The following is a 23,641-nucleotide window of genomic DNA, read 5'->3' as shown; positions in this document are numbered from 1 at the left end:
TGACATGGAAAAAATTCCAAATTAAAACCCTGATTTTGCCACATAAAACAAGTTTTATCTAAAAAAAAGAAAAATGGGAAAGGAGGCAGCTCAGACAGCCAAATAAATTATCCCGTATATGTATTCTGAGCCACAAAAGAGGCTTTAAACTCAATTTATACAATCACTGCTGCCTAAGCCCGAGTCATATCTATGGCTGTTGGGACACAAGACATCATCAGAACTCCTGCACATTTCTACCTCTGGTTTCAAAGAGCTGTGACCAGCAGCCATGTACGTGTTGACAGTAGTGCATGCCACACTCACAGAAGATCCCCCAGCCTCTGAGTCAAGAAAGAAAGTAAACCAAAGACCACCTTCTGCCTTGCCAAAGGATATTTTGATAACAGCAATTGGCCATCCCTATTTTTCATCCCAGGAAAGAGGATAAATCTCCTCTGGCCTTGGGGTTTCCATTCCTTATTCATGTAGCAGCCAGAGTGGCCTTCCAATGACCCAAGAATGCAGAAGACAAAAGGATACTCACAAAGACTGCAAAGCACTCAGTCCATGAATGGCTTCACTGGGTACTGTTTTCAACTGATTATTCTGGAGTGTTCTAGAAGGAAATTTTTGGTTAGTGGTTAATAAGCAATTGTTACCATTTTTTCCATATAAGAATATGGAGCATTTTTTTCCCTTAAAAAATATCAAAACTGGGATGGGTGAGGTGGAAAGCATCTAAGGCAAGAAAATTGCAAAATGTTAAGCACTTGCTGTAAACTCAAGAGATGAAATTTATGCTGCTATTCCAGGCCATCTACAATGGAGCTACTAGGTGATCCACATTTCCAGGGCTTGTTTCTTTCCCAGATACCTTAGTTAAGATTCACTAGGCTGTGTAACAACTTTACTTTCATCAACAAGCCAGTTAGAGTTTCTAACGCCTGCTCAAATTGGAAGAAAGAAGAGCTTAGCAACCTGGGCATTAGATAGAGAAAGGCAGTTTGCAAGGAGAGCAGACATTGGGCCTTATGGAGCAGCAACAATGTCTTCAGTGCCTGCAGGATGAGTATGGACATAATTAAGTCTCAGTCATGGGAGAGCTGAGATCTGATGAACAGAGACACACATCTCTATGAAAAACAATTTTTTTCCATTTTTACCTAAAGCCACTCTTTTCATGTTAATAACTATTTGAATCATAACCACAGAATAGAAGAAGTAACAGGACCACCTAAACACACTGAACCAGAGGCCTTGTGACTTTGCCCAGAACAGTAGTGACAATAGTAGGTGAAACAGTGGCTGTCAACCTACATGATCTCCAGTCTGTCACCCTCCAAGCTCCCCTGCATGGCCAGGAATTTCTCTTCTGATCTCTAGCTATTTTTATAAATATCTTTATAAATCATTGATGTGACTCACCTCACTTCAATTTCTTTTAATATGTAAAGCACTTTTAAAGCTCTCTCCCTTTAGGGTAGGTGAATTAAATACCCTTGTAGCTATAAAGTAAGTAGAAATGAAACTCTCCCAATAAAGCTTAAATATGATTTTCATTCGATATATTAGCAGCATGGCAAGTCTGTGATACCATGGAGCTCAGAATACTTAACTATTTAGATTTTTAACATTCGTTATCTAGACCCAAGTTTCCCCAGACCAGCCTCTAGCCTTCTCCCCTACACATTGGCCATGCCTTAAATCTTTTAATCCTCAACTAAAAGAAACTGTGCTTAACCTAGCTCCAAGCATGTTGACTATGCAGAAAGAAAATACACAGCCAGCTGTGAAGCTCTAAACTGCATTACTTACAGGACTTTGAGTTCTTTCAACCCAGACAAGGCTTTTGGGTGGATAAAAGAAAGGTCGTTACCAGCCAGTTGTCTAGAAAAAAAAAAAGTAACAAGAGAAAAAAATAGTAATTCAAAGTTAACATTCAGAATCCACAGTAACCTTATCTGTGATTAAAACTCTATGCTAAACATTTCTCAAGACAACATGACATTAAACAGGGACTTAAACCTCTGCTAAAACAGTCCCAAGATTCTTCCAGTGAATCAAGAGGGTCTAGATTTTTTTTAAACTTCCAATACAATAATTTAAGTAGGCACATTTTTATTCTGGTGAGGTCAAGCAAGCTAAAACACATTAAGCCAAATTAAGTTTGCTATTCACAGTCACTATGCAGCTTGCAGTGTTTTCTGAGGGTCTCATAAATACAGACTACTAGTCAGCAGGCAGGACTGTTTACACAGAGCAGAGCAAACCAGTCTGTCCAGGAAGAATGCTTTTAGGAGGCAAGTCAGCCTGTTATCTCCACAGAAACCCAGGACAGCATACTCCAGACAAAACGAGTTTGGGAGCCTAGATTTCAAATAAAGGCCTAAAAGTACACATTTAAAGAAATGTTTTCCTGAAGAAATTATTAAGTAGAGCATTTAAGTGGGAGTAAAGTGAATAAATAAGAAAGACTATGAATTATTTTGTGTTCTTTCCCCACTTTTCCTCCTATTTCCTCAGGACTATGGCACAGAAGTTGTGTTTCCTTGTCATGGAGTGTAGACCCCACCTCTTGGTTCTACCAAGTTTAGTTTTTCAAGAAGCTGGATTCTATACCTGATTTTTTAAATAGTCTTTCCATGTCTTCCTTTTAAATACTTCTATTTATAATTTAGTATCAATCAGTTTTTTAATTTATAAAACAAACTTTACAATTTCTCCTTTAAAAAGGTCTATTTCCAGTCAGATAATACATGTCTGTACTCAGAAGGCCAAGACAATACAATTTCAAGATCAAAGCCATGCTGGGATATACAGTGAATCCCTCTATCAAAAATAAGAATGCAGGAGCTGGAGAGATGGCTCAGCTGGTAAGAGCAACTGGCTGTTCTTCCAGAGGACCAGGTTTGGTTTCATGCACCCACATGACAGTTTACAACTATCTGTAGTTTCAGGGGAGCTGGACCCTCTACTGATCACTAAGAGCACCAGGAACACATGAGGCATACATACATACATACATACATACATACATACAACCAAAACACTTATTTACACACATTTAAATATAATAGATATCGAGAAGAAAAAAACAAAGAATTTCCTCTGTTCTCTCTGATCACTCTGTCAGCACCCTACTTCCCTGGGCTTTGTTGAGTTTATTCATTCACTATCAAGTTCTAGTTGCTCCTTAGTGCTAAACACAACAACATCCTCTCCCCCTTCTTTAAGCAGCTATATTTACCTTGATTTTAGGAACACAGGGAAAATATCTTTATGAATTCAAAGTAATGTCTGAAATTCTACTCTAAGAGTCTTGCGTTTTTCTAAGGTTTTATACCACTGATAATGCACACACCATGAGAAAACCTGACTCTGCATGACCTCTAGTCCATAGCAGACACATGTTATACAGATAGATGAAATAAAACTCAGAAACCCCAGTGGTGCGGATGATAGATAACTGCTTCCTTGGCAAAGGGTAATGATGCTGGATTCTCAGTCAAGCCGCAAGTTTACCACGGGGTGTAGGCCATCACTCACCATGCCCTCGTAGCCTAGTGACTATATCACATGCCTTCTGAGGCTTCCAACATGGGTGTCCCAACATGCTACTTTATTACCATCAGCCTTTTAAATACTGTCTAAATTGGCAGCGCTGCCTAAAGAATCTAAGCAGACAAAGCCAACAGGTTGCTTTATTAAGTGATAAGTGACTTACAATTTGCTTACTTTGCAAACATTAGGAAAACTTGAGCTATATTTAATGAATGCCTAAGTTAAAGGAAAACAAGCACTTAAGTTCAACGAAGCAGAAGTAGACAACAATAACTATACATGTGTTCATGATTTTAAAAAATTCCCATGGCTTCTATGCTGGTCCAATAAAATCTTCTCTTTTGCATTTTCTCAGTGGAGCTTCTGAACCATTTCTGGTGGGCAACTGCTCAATTCATGAATTGTTTGCTCAAAACCAAGATTTAAGAGGTTGGACAGATGGCTTCAAAGTTATAAGCTGGGGCTGATCTGGCAGAGCACCTGAGTTCAATCCCTAGCACTCAATGGGCAGCTCCCAACTACCCCTGACCTCAGCTCCAGAAGAGATTCCACACTTCTGGCCTCCATAGTTACTTGCAACTCATCTGCAGCATAACCATATTCAGACATATCATGTCTATTTCAGATGCCAACACACATAGCTAGAAATAGACAAATCAATATTTAAAACTTTACTGTACAAGACTGAAGCAACAATCACGGAGTCTGCATGGGTCTGTGGCTGGGTCCACTGCATACATGCTTTACTTGTGTAGGTTTGTGGGACTCCTAACAGTGGCACTGGGGCTGTCTCTGACTCTTCTGCCTGTTCTTGGGATCCTTTTTCTCCTGGGTTGTCTTGTCCAGCCTTGCTATGAGGGCTTGTGTCTAGTCTTACTGCATCCGGTTATGCCACATTCAGTGGTATCACTAGGCCTGTTCTTTTCTGAAGGGAAATGAAGAGCAGTGGATCCAGAGGAGACTAGAGGTGATGATGGCGGAGATTGAAAGGAGTGGAGAGAGGGTTAGGGAGCAAGTTTTCAGGATAGGATGTATAAAGAGAAGAATAAATAAGAAGAAAAAACTACTGTACACCAGTTTCTGTTTTTAAAATAATCATAGTCTTTCACTACTAAGGATTAGCATACAAACTAGAAAAATGAAAGAAGACAGTTTTACACTTTCTTCAATGAAACCCTTTCAAAATATTTCTCTTCTTGCTCCCAAACCTCCCCAAGTAGCCAGTGTCAATGCTACATCATCTCACGGCTTCACTGTGGAGCCTCACTGACATTCTTTACACACTCAGTGGCCCTGCTTCTCCCTTGAAGGAAGGAAACTCATAAATAAGTAACTACAGCGCAAAATTAAACATGGTCACAGGCTACCTTCTGGCCGTTTATTGCATATTAATCTCATAGGCCAAGTTCAAATGCGTCTCAGAATGGAGCAGACAGCCCATACTTTTTCACTCCCACCCATCAGTATGCCACATCATTAGCTGGAAACTTCTCAACTAGGAGTTCACTGGCTTTGTGTCCTATGATGGTCCTCCCTGCACTGGGAATGTAGCTGAAAGCTTACTTTAACAGGGGCAAAGCCTTGGATTCAATCTCTACCACAGCCAACAAAACAAATAAAAGTTCTTCACAAACTTTCCCGGTGGCAGTACATAGCTTCCAGTGGCCCACCTCTGTGCAAGCTCCACATAAGCAATGAAAGGATTTGTCCACTCAGGCTCTGTCAATAAATTCAACTAAGAATGCTCACAATTCTAACAGTATTTAAAAGACCACATTTTTCAAAGCTCAGATTGCACCATAAGAGCCTTAAGTGGCAGAAGCCATCTTTCTCCGAGTGCCTTAAATAGTCCTGTAACCCTGCTCCTCCCAGCTGTCCCTAAAACCTGGGCTAAAAGCATCCACCAAAACAGAAATTCTATAAACACAGCTTTTCAAGGTCTTTCGCCCCCTTGTCTCTAACATTAGCTTTTACCAACTTGATATCTGTGGGCCTTCCTTGGGGAATTTAACATTCTATGGCATGACCATGAGAAAGAGTACTAAGTAACCAAGCAAGTGCCAAAATACAACACCTGATTATCTTAACATGTCAACAAAAAAGACTATTTAACCACATTAGTCAAAATATTTGCTTCCTTTCCCCCAAATCTCTGCCTCTCTATAAACTATGTGAATGCTAAAGTAACCTAGTTTCAAAAAGCATTCCGCTTCTCCTTGACTTACTGTTAATAGAAACGACAAAATGAGCTCGGTGCACGAGGCTTACCCTGAAACACAAGCCAACAGTCTGGAGAACTGAAACACCGTGAGTGTGAGTGTGGTGGATGGGTGACAATGCCTCGCAGGAGGCACACTACTCGATGACTTTGTTTCTTGGGAGAAATACAGCATACGCAGCCTTCATCTGCTGAAGTTTCCAAAGCTGCTGTGGTAAGGAATGATACTTGCTGCAGCTTCAGGAGTCACTCCCCAGACTTTTCACAGACTGCTCAGTTTGCATGCTCTTACAAGTCAGCACTTCTTGTAACAGCACATCTTGGGGGTACTTTGTGTCTTAAAGTTCATATCCAATAAAAAGCAAGATGAGTAAATGACAGGACTTGGGGCCTGGTCCCCTAGTCCTTAGGAGACAAACATCTAAGATCTTACAAGGTGCAGTGGTCAAAATAGATGGCATGCAGTGGCTCTTTCATATTAATAACATGATAACAACCCTGCTTTTCTAAAGCACCAGAGAGGTTAGGTGATTTGGCAAAAATCATACAGCTACAAAGTAAAGGAGCCAGCATTCTAGTGCTTGCTTAGCTGCCTCAATATTTATCCACTTGTTCCTGACCTGATGTGCTTCTGTGGTGTCACCAAAAGATTAGGAAATCATTCTCAGAGGAGAGGCGGAACACTATGGACTTGGGCAATGGGCAAGCTAACAGCTTTGTTTGAGTATCAACAGCTCTGCCTTAGCAGCCCAAAGGTGACAAGCTCTGCTTATACATTAGGAGATCTGAACTGCAATTATGGGGGAATTTCCCAGCAGACTAACAGTACAGGTGTCTCTCAGCCAAAAAGGCCCAGAGGGAAGGAGATGAGAAAGAGACCTCTCAATGCCCAGGAGAGGGACTCTTACTGGGTCTATGGTGGCAGATCCTGAGGAAGAAGTAAGACCAATGATGTCTTTTAACAAAGAGCAGCCATTTCCCATTCCATACCTGGGTTTGTACTTCTGTGCCACAGATAACAATCGTCTAAATTTAGGGCTACTTGAGGACCTAGCTGAAGGTCTCATAAAACTTTATTCCATACAATGCGTCTTTGTTCATTATTTAGTACAACTCCTCAGTAGCTGTGGAAATACCATCAAGGTGAGAGCAGAGGGTAGATGTGGTATAATTCTTTTTGCAAACACACATAGATAGTCCCAGGCTTCATGTTTTTCACCTGTGTACCTCAGTAGCTTCTGGCTCCCAAGATAGTGAGAATCGCTCTACAAGGTTTCAAGCCATGCACGCCTAGTCTTTCTGTGGTATGAATTTAGACTTATTATTATTCACCTAGATTGCTCCCATGAATGTCCACAAGACTTCTGCCTCAATCTACTTAAATACTGTGAGGGAGCTGGTGAGACAGCAATTAAGAGCATGTGTTGCTTTTTCAGAGGACCTGGGTTCGGTTCCCAGAAGCCATATTGGTGGCTCGCAACCATCCTTAACTCGTTACAGCAGATCTGACCCCATCTCTGGCTCTTTAATGTTCAATTCTGAAAAAAATTCTCAAAGCCTCATTTTACACCCACTGAATTTTCCAGACCTTCAACATAAGTCTCTTCTTTTACACCTTAACCCAGTGTTCTTGTCTCCTACAACTTAGCATTGACTGTTACATATCCAGTCACATCAGAACTTTTCTATAGAACTCACCACTCACACCTGTTTTCTTTGCCTGTGATAACCCCATGTCCCAACCTCTGTCAACTGAAACCAGTTGACATCACCTTCCTGTAGTTCCACAGGAGTCTGAAGTAGAACTTTCTCACTGGTGCATCTTAGTTTGCCTTGGGCTACTACTCACCCCCACCCCCTGCATCTTTCTCTGTGTTTTTACAATGTTCCTTATGACTGGGAACTAATTTATATTCACTTTGTATTCTTGCATGAGACCATGTGTACAGAAGATATGCTGTAATGCCTCAAGCCCCAATATAAGACTCAAGAGAATGTAATATTGGTACTTGAAACTTGGAGAGCTACCTGATGAGCTTTCCTTTTCCATTCTTCCATTTCCACTCCCTCAGTCTCCTTCCTCCCTTCAACAGGAAAGAAGTACTTGGCTAGACTTTAAGGTAGCAGGTGCCAGTGCAGCTCTCACCTCTTTTAATGTATGCTGCAAGTATTGAGGGGGAGCTTACAGTTGGAAAGATCAGTGCATGGGTCAACAGTAATACCTCAAGTCACTGTACTGTATATACAAACCTGAAGAATTGAAAAGTCCAACAGCACTTGAAATAGTGATCCCAAACAGTCTACTTCAGGACAGGACTTATTTATTCTGCTTGCTACAAGAGTCTCAGGAGCAAAGAAAGCAGAAAAAAAGACGAGATGAACAAAAGTTGATGGTAGGGAGACATCAGTTCCCTAGGCTTATACTCTCCCAATGTATCTGAGGCCATTCCAAGGAGGGTCCAAGTAGTGCAGTGTGAGTGTCCTTATGAATCTGTTTTATGGTTATTATTCATAAGCACCATGGATTCATATTAAGAGCTCCTTAGAGGAGAAGCTTTGTAGAGTAAGAGTTTTCAATGATGTATCTACTCTTAATGAATATACTACATGAAACGTGGGAGATGGGTCAATGGTGGATATGAGTGAGCAAGCCACATTTCAGAAGGAAATGTAGGCCAGGAGATTAATAAGCTCATGCAGTTGCACCCAATGAGACTGGGATTTCTTCATTTGAGAAGCAACTGAAAGGAGAGGTTGGGCTATAGAGATGGCTCAGCAACTAAGAACCCTCACAGCTCTTGCAAAAGACTCAGGTTCAGTTCCCAGCTCCCACATGGAAATTCCCAACCATTTATAACTCCAGTTCCAGGTGATCCAAGGACTCATCTGATCCCCACAAATTCTTACGCATATATAGTACATGTATATACACTCAGGAAGACACATATACACATAAAACCAAATATTTTTAAAGAAAAGGAGAGAGGCTACTGTGAAATGCCGTGTAAACCAGCAGGTGTTATTTGAAAAAAAAACCACTGCTTTGAGGCCATTACATAAATTTCATGGTGGCCAGAATTCTAGTCAATATTTAGGAGAGCAAAGACTGCAATCAGTACACTGACCGATATTGACTGAGTTAGGGGGAATGTAGCAGCTGTTCTGAGGAGACATGGGGTGGAGAAGGGACAGTGAAACCATAGCAACTGTGGATGGGAGGAAGGAAACATGTTCACCACACAAGACAGCTTTACAAAGACAGCTCTTCTCGCATCATGAAGAGGTTGAGAAGTAGGCTGCACACCCTTGCAATCCACTCATGTCCCTAACCTTCATTCTGTAGGTGATTACAAGATGCTCCTGTTAACCCTACTGCAAAGTAGCACAGTACTGCCCCTCAGTCTAATCAATATTTTTCTGCCCTCAGCAATGTTTTCTATCCTCCTCTACTGCTTCTCTCTACACTACCTTTGAAGATAAGCAAAAGGAAATATTACAGTTCAAACCCAAACATGTCCAGGCTGCCTCTCCTGTAATGCCACTGAGTCCCTCAAGTGGGCGCATGGCCAGTGTCAATCATACTGCTTATAATGTACAATAGCTAAACCATCAGCCTGTGATGTTTCCTGTAAAGACAGTTCAAAGTCAATACTAGGCAAGTATGGCCATCAGACAGCTTTTCTAAACATTATTTGAAATCAGAAGGATATAAAATGTTAGCATCCATTTTCAACAGCATAAAACACTTGTATTATTAATCCTAAGTCATATATTCATTTAAATTTGTAGCCCTGCCTATATGTTCAGAACTATGGGGCTTCTGTTGAAAAAAAAATTTACAAAGAATCTGCTGGTTCCCATTTAGACTATTTGGTATCAACACAGACAATAAAAGTTGAGGACTCATTTAGTCCTTTTCATTTCCATTATCCTATTACATTGGCCCTTAAAACACGTAATACACCTTAACAGCTTATTACTTGTGGTTCCTTTTATAACAAACGGAGACTGTGAGCTTCTGCCCCTGACATCCCCAGCCTAATGTCCTATAACACCTCTAAAAACACGAATCCTAGAAACATAACAGTGCAAATAAAGCAATGTAAATCCCAGATGCCGAACACTGCACTTGGTGTTTTCTACCACTGACTTCAAGATAGCCACAAGAAAGAAGTACTCTTGTAGTGGAGAAAAAAGGCCAATAATTAAGAATCATTCTTTCTAGATCCCTTAGGACATTCTACTTACCAGAGTTAAACCTCATTTGACACAGTAAATCAAAGTTTTCCAAAGTCCACTACCCATGCTTGGCTTATTTCCATACTGCTTTTTCTTTCTTTCCTTCTTTACCTACCCCAATCCCAGTGCTAGGACTCAAACCTAGGGCCTTGGGCATGCTGAGCGATATCTCCAGCCATGTTATCCACATTTTTCACACCTTCAGGAAGGCTTTTATGTCTTCATACAGCTCCTATTAAAGTGTGTGTGTGCGTGCGTGTGCGTGTGTGTGTGTGTGTGTGTGTGTGTGTGTGTGTGTGTGTGTGCTGGAGGCAAAAGAATAACAAGTTTGAAACAGACCTGTAATAAACAAGTATTTTGTGGAGCATCCTGGGTTCTACAGTGAGGCCCTAACAGAAAGATTAAGAAAGCAACTAAAATGCATCAAACTGCAATATTTTAAAGACACACATGTACTTAGAGCCTTTTCACAAAACTATCACTGTTTTTTAAAGCAGCTTGCATTTACAAGAAGAAACTCTCCCCCATGCCCCCACAACTAAATAATACAGTAATCTATAATAAAAATAATGATATCCCTGTTAAAACATGGCATGAAGCCATCTAGTGCTCTTCCACATACTAAAGAACTTTATTTAACTCAGAGGTATTTAGATTCCACCTGCGCCATATTGGCCTTTTGTGTCTCCCACATCATCACAGTCACCCGCAGAAGACATTTTTGAGGTAAATCAGTTGAGAACCATGACATTGGTAATGATTCTAAGCACTTAATCATTTGCCTTTGGATGATGAACACATATGACACCTGTGAGAGGAAACAGTATAACACATCTTTAAACTATCTGTACCTAACACTGAACAGCAGCTATCACCTTTCTACTACAGGACAGCAAGGGAAGCAATGCCTTTTCTCAGCTGTCTCTCTTCTCATTCCTTTTACATCCATCAATCAGGAACTCCAGAACTTAGTTTCTATCTGTGCTGACAAAGTTTCTTGCACTGATAATTTCAAAATGAGGAGAAATCCTTTGTCTTAACCTCTCCCCTACTTTTAAGTTCAAAGATAGGATTACCAAGCCAACAAGATGACTCAGAGTGTAAAATCGCTTGCTGCCATGACTGATGCCTTGAGTTTAATCCCTGGACCCCAAAATGGTAGGACAGAACTGACTTCCAATTGTAGTCCTTTGACGTCCAAACATGAGCCATGATACTCATCCATGCACATTCATTGTACACTCACAGAATAATAAGTGAATAAAAATAAAATTTAAATGTTACTGTTGATGCTGTGAGCCACACAGACAATGCACTCTGCCTGAAAAGTCAGACTGCACAGCAGAGACTGACTTGCTGATTTATTCACATCACAAAATGTCAAGACACACATAGATAGTTAAGTGGTGAGGATGGACTACGAGAGCAGTCTGGAAAGGAAGGCAGGGAAAGGTTCACTAAGCAAAAAGAGCTCAGAATGAACTATATTGAATGGCTGAGCTCTAAAGCTGTTTAAGCCACTGTATCGTACACGATAAGAATACACCTCCTACTGTTTAAATAAGAAATTCAGTTCTGTTACTTGTAGCCAAAAGTTGTTTTAACTGACTGACCTGACAATAAACATTCTTCCTTTCTTACCTAGTAACAGAATCCTGACGTGAGTCCAAGTGACAAAGCTCTTTTTAGCCAGCATTTCCTGTTAACAATCCATGTTACTAAGTTCTAGCCAATGAGATGTCAGAAGTACTGTATGATTATGTTCAAGGTGGTTCTTTAAAAGAAGTGACCAAGTGAGACATTGCCATCCTCTCCTTCCACCTTCCTCCTCTGAAAAGTGACTGTCGATGGCTGCAGCTACATTAGCAACATGAGCTGGAGGTGAACACCATAAGCAAAGAGCTGCAGACAAGAACGATACGTTCTACATTTCTAATAACTGTATTCTCAATAGTAGCTCCTGGTTGCTAGGCTGCAGATCTCATAGGCATGCAAATAAAGAAAGCATTATGTCTTTAAGTCACTGGTTTTAGTTTTTTGAGTTTTTTTTTTTAACTTTCCACTTTAGTCAGATATAATTCTAATTCTAGAAACTTAGGAAAAGAACGCACTAAGCTGTAACAAAAATAGCACAACTAAGGATAGTACATTAAGGGGCTACAGAGATGGCTCTGCAGATAAGAGCACTTGCTGCTCTTATAGGACCTGAATTTGGTTCCCAGAACTCAAAATATACAAAAACTAGGTAAGGAGTTTCTAAATTTCTTTAAAACACAAATAAGCACCAAAACAGTAGGAAATATTCAGAAGAAAATATAATATATATTCATTACCGGTAAAACACCTCTATCAGTGTGTTAGTATTATGACAAATGAGCATAAATAATACATTTTTAAAAGATTCTATTTTTTAAAAGAAAGTATATTAATATATTCAAAAACCTCTAGGTTACATGAAAAAATATCAACAAAGATCATCTCTCTCAGGTGAGAAAATAATTGGTTAATCTTTTTTTCTCTGTAACTATATGTCCAGGCTTTGAACATAGAGTTTCCATTAATTTTATATTCATTTTTGAAAATCCTAGCTTTTATCAAGTTGTTTATACTTTATAGTTCTAGATCCATATATGTCTTCAATACAAATATTTGCAGCACATCCAACATAATCATCACTAAAGTACAGATAGCACTCAAAGCAACTGGTGGTGAGCAGAGGAGGTAAAGAACAAGTCCTTCTGAGTCCCTATGGTGGAATATAGTGTTACTTAACATCTACTGAATAAGCATGGCTTATTTAAGAGTAGACAACAAATAAAGGAAAGGGCTCACCTTATTACCCTGTTGGAAAACCTAATCATGTTAATAGAAAATCAAATATGACTTTGTTTACTTGTAATAATTATTATATTAAAAGACCAAATAACTATCATTGATTAACATACATAAAGGAACCAACAACCTGTGATTTCACGTACCTCTCTACACTTTTTGTATCCAGTGTCACTTTACCAGTAAACTACTTGGAATTTCTCAGTTTGATTTCTTCTAGCTTGCTATTAAATTCTGATTTACTAAACCCAAGACCAACTACATCACATTTTCATTACCCATATTCATGAGCTACTAAGCACTTAAAGTTACAGATGTAGTTTAATGGAACTCAGTAAGTTGATATTACCTCCTATTTAAATGGTGAATTCTACAACAATGCTTTGTTGATTTCAGATTGATCCACTAAAGAAATACTTCATGCAGTTCTGGCTAGCAGCTGCATTTTAGTAGGTTGAGATATCCATGTTTTCTCTCTGCTCAGTGTATATCTACCTTCCTGCTTTCTTCTGCTCACTTTGAGGGACCATTTCTCCAGTCTAAGTAGTTCTATTAGGAATGGGTTGATGAACCAAGTTAGACCATACCATCAAACAGTGTATATTTTAAGAATAAGCAAGGGAGGCAAGACTTCCACGTAAAGTCCTCCCAGGTCTCTGCTCAAAGCAACAGGGAATACTTTAGATATTAATTTAGGATTTTAGGACTACTGAAGGTTTGAGTCCCCACTATATAAAGACAGGATATTTACAACAGGAAAGGAACCAAAGACAGAGAAGTAGGAATCAAAACTGAACAACTGAGAACATGTGAAAATTCTTGTAACTTAAGCCTCAAGGTCCAATGCCAGCTGAAGCAGCTCTTGTCTTTAGACATTCCTGTTCTCTGAGGAACAATTCTCTACCACGCCTTGGTGGTGGTTGCATCTGAAACCTCGTGGACTCTTGTACCATACAGACCATGTTACAAGGTTATTCGCTCTCCAAAGCCCAGAACTATCTGCTATCATCCCCAAATTCCTATTTCTTAAAGAACTCCTTTCCTCAAATGGCACTGTCACTGCTCTGCTGAAACAACTCAAGAGCTACTTAAAGTCCCTGGGATCCTTTTTCAGTGTCTGGCTCTGGGCATCTCTCTCCAGCATGTCAAAGCTCATCCCTTTGTTTCGTTGTGGAAACCTCTTCTTTTGCCCCAGTTCTCCCCTGGCACTTGCCTTCTTCCCACACCTTGATTCAAGTGTTTCCCAAGGAGCTGTTGTTGGCCCTCTTCCCTTTTCTTCTGCCCTCTATCCCTTGGCAATCTTTTACAATCTCAAGTTTCCAATAATCATCACATAAAAGATTCTCAACTCTACACCCATAAATCTCTATTCTGCATTCCATTCACATATGTCCCAATCTACATTCTGTGGAACTCAACAAACTAACTTGAAATTAAGTTTGATACTTTCTCTTCTTTTCATGTCTCTAATTTTAACAACTTGTGGAAATATTAAAATTAAGTACTACTGATGTCACCTCAGCTGAGATATCCCTTTGACTCAATTTTGCCTCTCATTTGCTCTAATTCAGATTTACATATAGACAGATACACAGACACAGACACTCACTCCAATTCATTTTTTAGACAGGATCTCTATGTAGCCCAGGCTGGCCTAGAACTTACGATGTTGACCAGGCTGGCTGTGGATTCACAGAGACCTGCCTGCCTCTGAGTCTTCCATGCTAGGACTAAAGGCATACATCACCATGCTAAACCTAGATTCTGATATATCTCTTTAACAGCTAGCTCCATTGGCTAACTCCATTATCTCTCTAACCTCTCTCAATTCTAAGTTCTCTGTTATGATATTACATTGACAAAAAACCCTATCTTCTTGATATGATATGAACCAGTTAGTCCCTGGCTCAAAAAAACTTCAACAGTCACTCACAACCTTTGTCTACCAAGAAAAATCCCCAGTCTGGCTCCAAATGCCTTTCTAGGTTGCTTTTGTATGATTGCTTTCAGTAAGTCAGCACTACCTCACCTACCATTTTCACTACCCATCTCAGTGTGTTTGCCTCTCCCTGAGTGTCTTTACATATCTCTTCATAAATAACTCCTACCATCCCTCAAGGCTCTCTAGAAATGCCAACTCTTTGATGAGCTCTTCTTTAATCTTTCTTGCTAGAAGTAATTTCCCTTTTCCTTTGAACTCTCATAGCTGGAGTACACTATTCCTTTCCCTTGAAGTCAAGAATCTCATTTAATTCAGCACTGAACACAGTGTTTTAGTTGACAAAGGCTTATTGAATTAACAAATGATGTAGTAATAAGTCTTTCTTTCCTCGGCCTTCCCACTTGTACAGGAGACACAGCCAGTCCTATGACCAATAGCAGGCCCAACTACTAATGAGTTCTGTCAGCTGGGCAAGGTCCTTCTGTGAGAAGAAACTCTACCTTCTCAAAGAATTAGATGGGTTTAAACAAAACAGAATATTCGAAAAGGGTCTAGTCCATACTCTTAGGTGGCAATTAGTGCAAGTTCCTTACCATTTCTCTCCTTTCTGCATTACTTTCTAATCTGAGAGTTCTCCAAATGACCCATTATAGAAAAGGTAAGAATCACACAGGTAATGAGGCTTCTTGTGCTCACTATACAACTGCTGGGTTGATGATCTTCATGAACAGTCAGTCCTCTTACTCAAGTAGTGCAAAGGAGGAACAAGGGAATACTACCAAACAACTAAGTCTATCACCTGGCGACTGAGGAGAGGCTTTGCTTTATCTGAGATGTCCAGCAGAGCTTATCTGGCAGGTTTCATCAAGGAAGTAAATTCGAAGTGAGTCCTGTGAAGTTCTGAAGCAAAGGTCAGTCCTTCTTAGTGCAGTAGCAAAAGAGAACAATGACCAAGTTACTATCTCCACCTGGGAAACACACACTGAGATTAACAAGAACTCATTTGAAATTTCTCGCTAGTTTTTTTTTCATAGTTTCTACCTGAACCCATTCAAAAACATAACTAAAGTTGTTCAAGCTTGGTAAAAGGCAATTATTACTGGGTAGACCAGGAATAATGGTGGCAGGCTACAATGAACTTACAATATGCTCAAACTTTAACCAGTGCTTTCACGGCACCTGAGGAAACAGAACTTATGTTAGAGGATTACAGATGAGAACGTGAAGGCTTCAGAAAAGTGACAATTTTGCAGTGGTCAAATACTCTGCATTTGATTACCCATCCCTGTTGGAATTGTTTACACACCGCTTTTATAAAGTAGTGGCTCCACTTAGTACTGAACAGATTAAACAGTGAACTAGCATTCAGAATCCTAGCCTTCACTCCAGTATCACAAAGCCTTAAGAGTCAAAGTGTTGGAAATGATACAATTATCTTAGTCATAGAGTGTAATCAGTAATAACTGACTGAATGCCAATATTGGCAGTAGCTTCAATGATTGTTGCTACATCCCTGTAATATCTAAAGGAACTTTTCAGTGACAGCCCATGGAAGCGTAGCTGGTATTTATTCTTCCTGCTGATTCTAACTAAGCCATTTTAACAACTCTAAATTTCAACCATTCCCCAAATGGCTACCACTGCTCTGACAAGTCCAAGAGAAGCAGAAGCATTTGTGGCTGTATAGATAGTATCAGGCAACAGATCTTGACATAGCTGCATGAATGCTTTTCTAGAATCCTAGCTTTCTTTGAATACTGCTAACAGACATACCAACCTACTCCAATTCCTTCCTCCAAGAAAAACTGCCTTGTCTCCAAATATTTCAATAGAAAGACAGCCATGTTTAGAGTTGACTATTGAACTTTCTCTACCTCAATAGACATACCTTTTACATGTTATCCAATATTCCTTTTATAGTAGTCCTGTGAGGATTCTCAAAGACTAGGAAGGTAAGATACAAAAATCAAGAGACTGTCGTAAGACCTGAGTACCTGACATGTACTGACTTTAGTGCCAGAATCTACTGGAAAATATTATTGAGTAACAATCTTTATGAGCTATAAAGCTTTGAAAAGTGGTAATAATATCTAATATATCTAACACATATAGAAAAGGTTGGATGGAATTTCTCTAAAAGTAAGTACACATTCTTCAGAAGGAAACAGGGCTTTGAAGGCCAGGACCTTCAGAACCTTTCAGGACCCAGAACAACAAAACAACAGATTTATGAACTTGAGCAAGACACAAAACCCCTTCAGCCCAGGTCTTGCCTTTATAAAACTTTCTTGTAGGTATGAGAAAGGATTTATGCACAATGAAAGGCTTTATATGTATGATTCTAATAATTGTATCTTTATAAGACTGAATTCTTTGGGTCCCAAACAGACTGGTTACCAATCACTACTCTTAGTAACAAGCATGTAACAATTCTAGCCTCCTGATAAACCTATCGAACCAAACTCCCTCAGAAATCATTAAACTCCTTTACACCACTTGGCTCAAAAACTTCATGATCTAGAATCATCTGAGGAATGTCTTTAGAATCACCATCCAATCTTTTCATAACAATTCACTTCACATATTCCAATTCTCTGGAAATTTCTCCCTCCAAACCATTCCACATCCTATGATGTTCTTACAGGGTACCCTTACTACCTATCCTTATCCAGTCAATTCCTACACCCTACAAAACTCAACGAAAATTATTCTAGGAATCACAAAAGCATTCCACAGCCTACAGTCTCAAGTAGATCTAGTGCTTTTGGCTTCCACTCACCCTATATATATACTTTAGTACAAACTATAATCTTCCTCTGGAGATTAGATCAACTTTAACCAACAGAGTTTCCTGGAATGATGGAAATTATTTGTGTCTGCTTATATGGTATTTCTAAGCATAGATAGCTACTGACACTAAAATGTAATTCAGGGCTGACAATGTGTTTTTGTGCAGAGCATTTGTACAGCATGTATGAGCCTTGGATTCTGTCACCACCACTACAAAAAAAGAAATGACCTGTTTGAAATGTGGCTAGTTCAGCTAAGAAGCTGAATTTTTTACTTTCATTCATATCTAAATATAAATGGTCACTGTTTCTAGTTGGTATCAAGGAATGCAACCCAAGGGGTCAGCTTCCCACAGAACTATGCTGTATCTGAGTCCCTATCAAGCACCACAAGAACTGGTGAGCAACAGGACTCTCAGTGTTTGCTAAAAGAATAAACAAATGTATAACTAACTATGTATGAACAGTTTTTATATACTGTTGGGAAGTGAATCTATCCCATACTCTAAGTGTTCCAGATCCCTATGTGAAATCTGGACAAGCCTAGTCATATGTCATAAAGAAGACCTTATTAACTAACATAGAAAAAAAAACAACTCTGGGGAAGTCAGTCATTTCTACTTAGGGTGCTCAGCTTTACAATCACTCTTAAATCATTTCCAGATGACTTTTGAACACATGGTTATGAAGTTTATGAAACATTACAATAGTCAAGGCCGTACTACTCAGGAATGTTAAAATTGGCTACATTGTTTTAAAAGGCAAAAATGAAGTTTCTTAATGTTCATATTAACCTGAAAAATAAACTCTCTTGAATGCCTAAACTATTGCTAGAATATTAAAGACTGTTTTGAAATAAATAACTTGCAGCTCTCCTAAATTTTTTTTGAAATCCTATCCAGTATTCAGAGTAGGCATACCAGCTTAATTTGATAAGCTTTATTAATGTGATAGTAGAATACAGAGAGAACATGACCTAGCTACAAAGAACTAGCAATCAAACTCAATTTAGTTCCAATTAAAACTCTCAGTTGATAGAGCTCATGAGGTTCACAAATGCTTGGTCATTTGAGATTTTGAGAAATCCAAGATGTGAAATTTCACAAAGCAGAGATTAGCCAGGTTCCCACCACAAAATCCCTAAAAGGGTAACTGGTAATTGCAGGTATCAACAAAGGTGGTCTGCACACAGTGGTCTGCTCCAGAGTGCAGGAAGCGTTTCCATTTCCTGTCTGGTACATCACACAACCCACAGTAGCTAAACAATGGCTGACCAACCACTCGCTAATGTCCTTTCATTACATAATTACTTCTGTAACGAGATACTAATCCTAAAGTCTAAAACTAGATGTGGGAAAAAATGGAGGCAGAAAAGTACCTTAGCGATTGATTATAGTGGTGAAGATAGAGACTTCAAACAGCATTATTGAAAAACAGTTAATATTCATTATATGAAAAACATAAATAAAATACATCATACTCTAAAATCCTTTTACCTAGACATAATTTTTCCTTATGCACTTTAAAAATAATAAAATACTAGCTAGCATTTATAAAACAATCTGTATCATGTACTGTACTAAATAGTTAAGATATATTTTGTATGTACCAGAATAATACAAATGAGGGATTATTATTAACCACACCTTATAGTCAAAGGCTCCAAGAGTCTAAGTAATTTGACCCAGTTCTTAAACTTGTGACAAATAATCTCTGTGCAAATTTTTGCTGGAGAAGCATTAGGCTCAACTAAGCAGTGTGGGAAGAAAAAAATTCTCTTCCGTTTTATTAAGTCTTTAAACAGCTATTTCAATGAGCTAGGAATACAATCTGGGTCTAACTTGACTCCTACTCTACATTGTAAGAGAGGGGCTGAGCTAGGAGAGGCAGCTTCACTGACTTGCCTCTAATATTCAACAGACAGAGACCAGGACATGATCTATAATGTGAATTTAGATCCCTTCAGGCCTGTGTCTTTTTTAAGCCTTTATCAAACTGTAACCTTTCTACTACCACATATCACATAATCCATGAATTGGGGCTTATATTAACTGACTCAAATCTAATTTTACTGTCCACCAGGATTCCAAAAATAAAATCCATAGTTTTCAATCTTTTTAAAAACTAAAGATTCCTCTTTTCATTATGGGCATTAAAAGCATATGGAAAGCACAACTAAAGAAAGGAGAGGTTAAAAACACATGAAAATTTTTGTTTTCATAATGCAACTGACAAATAGAGAAATGTTCTTAAAGTTGTTGTAGGATGTGTAGCAGGCTGCTGTCACACACTTGTAACCCCCAAAGGTCATGTGCGAAGAGTCAAGGGGATCTATTAGCAGTTTCCTGCTGCTATCCACTTGCTGTCAAAGGGCTCTGTTGCATCATGGCCCTGGAACGCCTTGTGTTATTTCTCCTGTTCTGTTACCCATACAGCAACTCCTTCGGCAACAATGGTAATTATGCAGGAGCCACGCTATCTGAGGATCACACTGTAATTAACTTGTGTCACTGCGGCAATCATGGTTATAATAATTGCAGGGGGAAAATGTCTTATGGAAGTAGCAGTTTTTAGTTCTGGCTTTCAAAAATAACTTTAGTAATTATACTGCTTAAAAAAACAAGTTTGTTCTCCCCAACCCCAAACATGGTTCCTTTGCACAAAGCTCACTTGAACTAAGCCATCGGGAGTTCTCAGACAAGAATCATTAGGCTTTTTCCATTGATAGAGCTTCTCAGAAGGAGTAAAAAACACACTAGTGCACATTGCTCAAAGTAGTACTTACAGCTCCTCCAGAAAAGGAAAATTCTTAAATGCATCTTCTGGTAACTGGGTGATATTGTTCATACTGATATCTCTGCAAAACAAAAAGTTAGAAACATCATTAACTAGGTAGTAGTTGTCAAACTGTTTAAGCCAATAGAAAACAAATTACATGCTGATATTTTGTACAGAAGCTAGGAAAAAAATGAGTATGGAGGAGAAGGGACCAGTCATAATCTTATTTTTGAATCAATGCTTAGAAAAGTTAACTCTTTCACTATGAACTATGTCCCACAATTTAGAAACACACTGCAATCCTGGAATTTCCCCCTTTTAGGTATCAGGGGAAAAACTATTTCATCTACCCAGAAGTAGGCTAGTGTAGGTTCCCAGTGTCCTGAATAGCAGGGGTAATCAAAGTTCTATACATGACCAAAATAGGCAAACACACACTCCAGGACTAGATAAAATAGATCTGTGGAAGAAAGTGACTTCTAAATTACAATCAAGGACAATAAAAACAAGTCCTAGCTCTAGCCAATAAGACATTCTCTAAAAACTATAAAACATCCTCTAGGTGAGAACTGTCAGTGGGTTTCATTTGGAGCCTATGAACAGATGCAGACTAGAGACAAGTGCATACATGATAGGTATGTAGTCAGTTTAGAAAAGAGGGAACTCACTCAACGGTGTAACTCAACAATTAGCTAGTTCAAACAGTTAAAACATACTTTATTAATCATTCCCCTCTTCCCTGGCAGCTGCCTTTGAATTGACTTTCTCTTCCATACTCCACTTGATATCAACACTGTGAAAGACATATTAATAGCCTTCTGAAGCAAAGTCCTGGCATGCTCTGGGCCAAACTGAGCAACTCTTTCAGCTGCTGCTTCCTCTTATCTGGAGGTAAATGCAGTGGATGAGCCATCTAATGCCAAAATCACCACAGAGCTCAAGCATGAAGGAGCTCCACTGATGGATTATAAGGAGTGGCAGGAAGAGGCATGAGAAAAAAATCGGGTATAAAAAAAGATATAACTGACATTAATTCACAAAAATCTTTTCAAGGTAAGACACCTTCAGTTCCTCAATATTGGAGTCACTCTGCCCCACCTCTTGCTAATATTTAGAAATTGGGAATAGCATCTCTTTCTTCCTAGCCTTTCCCAAGGCAGGTGGAAAACATCCTGGACTAGGAATGACAGAAACAGCAGTAGGACCAAAACCAGCAGGAACAGAAGCTGCAAAAAGGAGCCGATGCTCTCAGTATAAAATTGCACCAACAATCCACCTTTTACTAACCTGGTAACCAAGGCTCACTGTGGGGCAAAATAACCTCCTCAGGGCCAACAAGAGGAGGAAAATGTGCACTTTCTATGTCTTCCTATGTAGTACATAATTCCTATAACTCTCCTCGCTGCTAATCAAGATAGAAAACAAAGTTACAAATTAGAAAAGGGGGGTAGATAGGGAACTTCAGCGACAAAGAACATTTAGCATATGCAAGGCCTCAGGTTCACCAAAAGAAACGAGGGAGGAGAACGGCCTCAAGACCTTGGCATAATCATCAATGCATCTTAAGTCATATACAATTGAATATAAAAAGGACTATAAATAGCACACCAACTGAGGAGTCAACATACACGTAAATTCCCATAGTTCCCTTTAAGTGGATCTTATTACTAGACATACAAATATTCCAAATTTTTTTCTCTCACTGAAAAATGACTCAAATTCTACTAAAGATAACTTAGAAGACATTGCATCATTCTCCAGGAAGTATTATTTTTAAATCCAGTTCCCAATACTACCTAAGGCAGCAATCATCAGTGAGGGAAGGAAAGGACCCCTTTCCCATAAAGGCTTTGGTAAAGAGCTAGAGAAATAACTCAGTGGCAAACTACACTTGCTGCTTTTCCAGAGGATCCCAGTTTAGTTCCCAGTGCCCACATGGCAGTTTATAAGCCTCTGTAACTCCAAGTTCTAGGCGATCCAATGACCTCTTCAGGACTCTGCAGGCACCAGGCAAATGGTGCATAGGAATATTTGTGGGCAAAAGACCTATATACACAATAAAGATAAAATTTAAAAAACAATCACTTGGCAAAAGACTGGTGAAAAACCATCCAAATAGGGGGCATGGAACTGACAACAAAACTGACAACTGACACCCTAACAGTTGACCCTGGGCTTCACTCTATAAGGACACCCTAACAGTTGACCCTGGGCTTCACTCTATAAGGAAGCTCTTGAGCTAACTAGTTTGTGTGGCTTCCTAGCCTGAGAGTATATTGTTTCTTTCGCCCGTTGCTCTAAGTTCGATTATCATGAAGGATCGCCTTCTTTGTTGTTATTGTTGTTGTTGAAAATATGCAAGGCTCACTTAAGAATTTTTTTCTGCACAGTTTACCATGATGTAAAATGTAAAGGTTGAAAGAAAAAGCAATAATCTCATGAGTAAAGAATGATTCTGTAAAATTATACATTTTTTTGCTACTTTTTAGCTATTCTAATAAAATGAGAAAAGAGACAATAAATTATTGATTTATTGCCTTATACAGAGTCACCCCAAACTATTTAAGGTTGGCATATTTGAGTTCAAGTGAGTTCCACAGTATCAGAAAAAACAGTGAGTTGCTGCATCAGAAAAGGTCTGGAGTGAACTAGTTAATCTCACATCAAAGGTGGGGCATGTAATATAATTAGAAACCATTTATTCCAACAATCTTGTCTACATTCAGCATTTTGTAAAACACACACTCACAGACACACACATACTCACATAGGCACATATATATCACACACAGAAACACACACTCGTGTACACAGACACATACAAACTCACACAGACAGACACTCGCTCAGACACACACATACATACTTGCACAGGCATAAACACACACTCACACACACCTTCCCCTCCCCCTCAAAGTAACAGGACACAACAGGTAGTTTGCTGTGAGCTGTAATTGCAATTAGCAAGACTCTGTATTTACAAACTAATGTATGTTAAACACACAGGGAGGTTTTGTTTCTAACTCCCAGGTCAGGAAGAAGAGTTCTGATATCTTAAGAGATTTTACACATAAACCCTAGCAAAAAGTTCCTTTTAATAAATGTTTTCCCTCACACTATCTGAGCTACAGTTATAAACATTTAGGGATAAAGTAAAAAGAGGCAAAGGGGTAGACTACAAGATACAATCTCCAGGGCAGCCCTAGAATCCTGTGGTTACAGAGTATAAGGTGGGTGGGTGCCCATTTAAAATAATGAGAGCTAATGGTGATAAACAACCTACAGACAGTACTAAGAGTA

General features: G+C 39.1%; 1 protein-coding gene across 1 annotated transcript in view; it reads right to left on the bottom strand.

The window, feature by feature from the left end:
- The window catches only part of Lgr4 (leucine rich repeat containing G protein-coupled receptor 4), a 92,989-nt gene that overhangs the window by 23,563 nt on the left and 45,785 nt on the right, over nucleotides 1-23,641 (bottom strand). Inside the window, exons 2-4 of the mRNA XM_028766890.1 lie at nucleotides 20,349-20,420; nucleotides 1,798-1,869; nucleotides 527-598 (exon numbers count right to left, since the gene is read on the bottom strand). Of these exons, the coding sequence (XP_028622723.1) occupies nucleotides 527-598; nucleotides 1,798-1,869; nucleotides 20,349-20,420 (216 nt within the window). The remainder of the gene's footprint in view (nucleotides 1-526; nucleotides 599-1,797; nucleotides 1,870-20,348; nucleotides 20,421-23,641) is intronic.

The sequence above is a fragment of the Grammomys surdaster genome, unplaced genomic scaffold (assembly GCF_004785775.1).
Source record: "Grammomys surdaster isolate TR1022 unplaced genomic scaffold, NIH_TR_1.0 170, whole genome shotgun sequence".
In the NCBI taxonomy this organism is placed as follows: domain Eukaryota; kingdom Metazoa; phylum Chordata; class Mammalia; order Rodentia; family Muridae; genus Grammomys; species Grammomys surdaster.
Note: the sequence above shows the minus strand (reverse complement) of the source record. Positions and strands in the feature narration are given on the sequence as shown.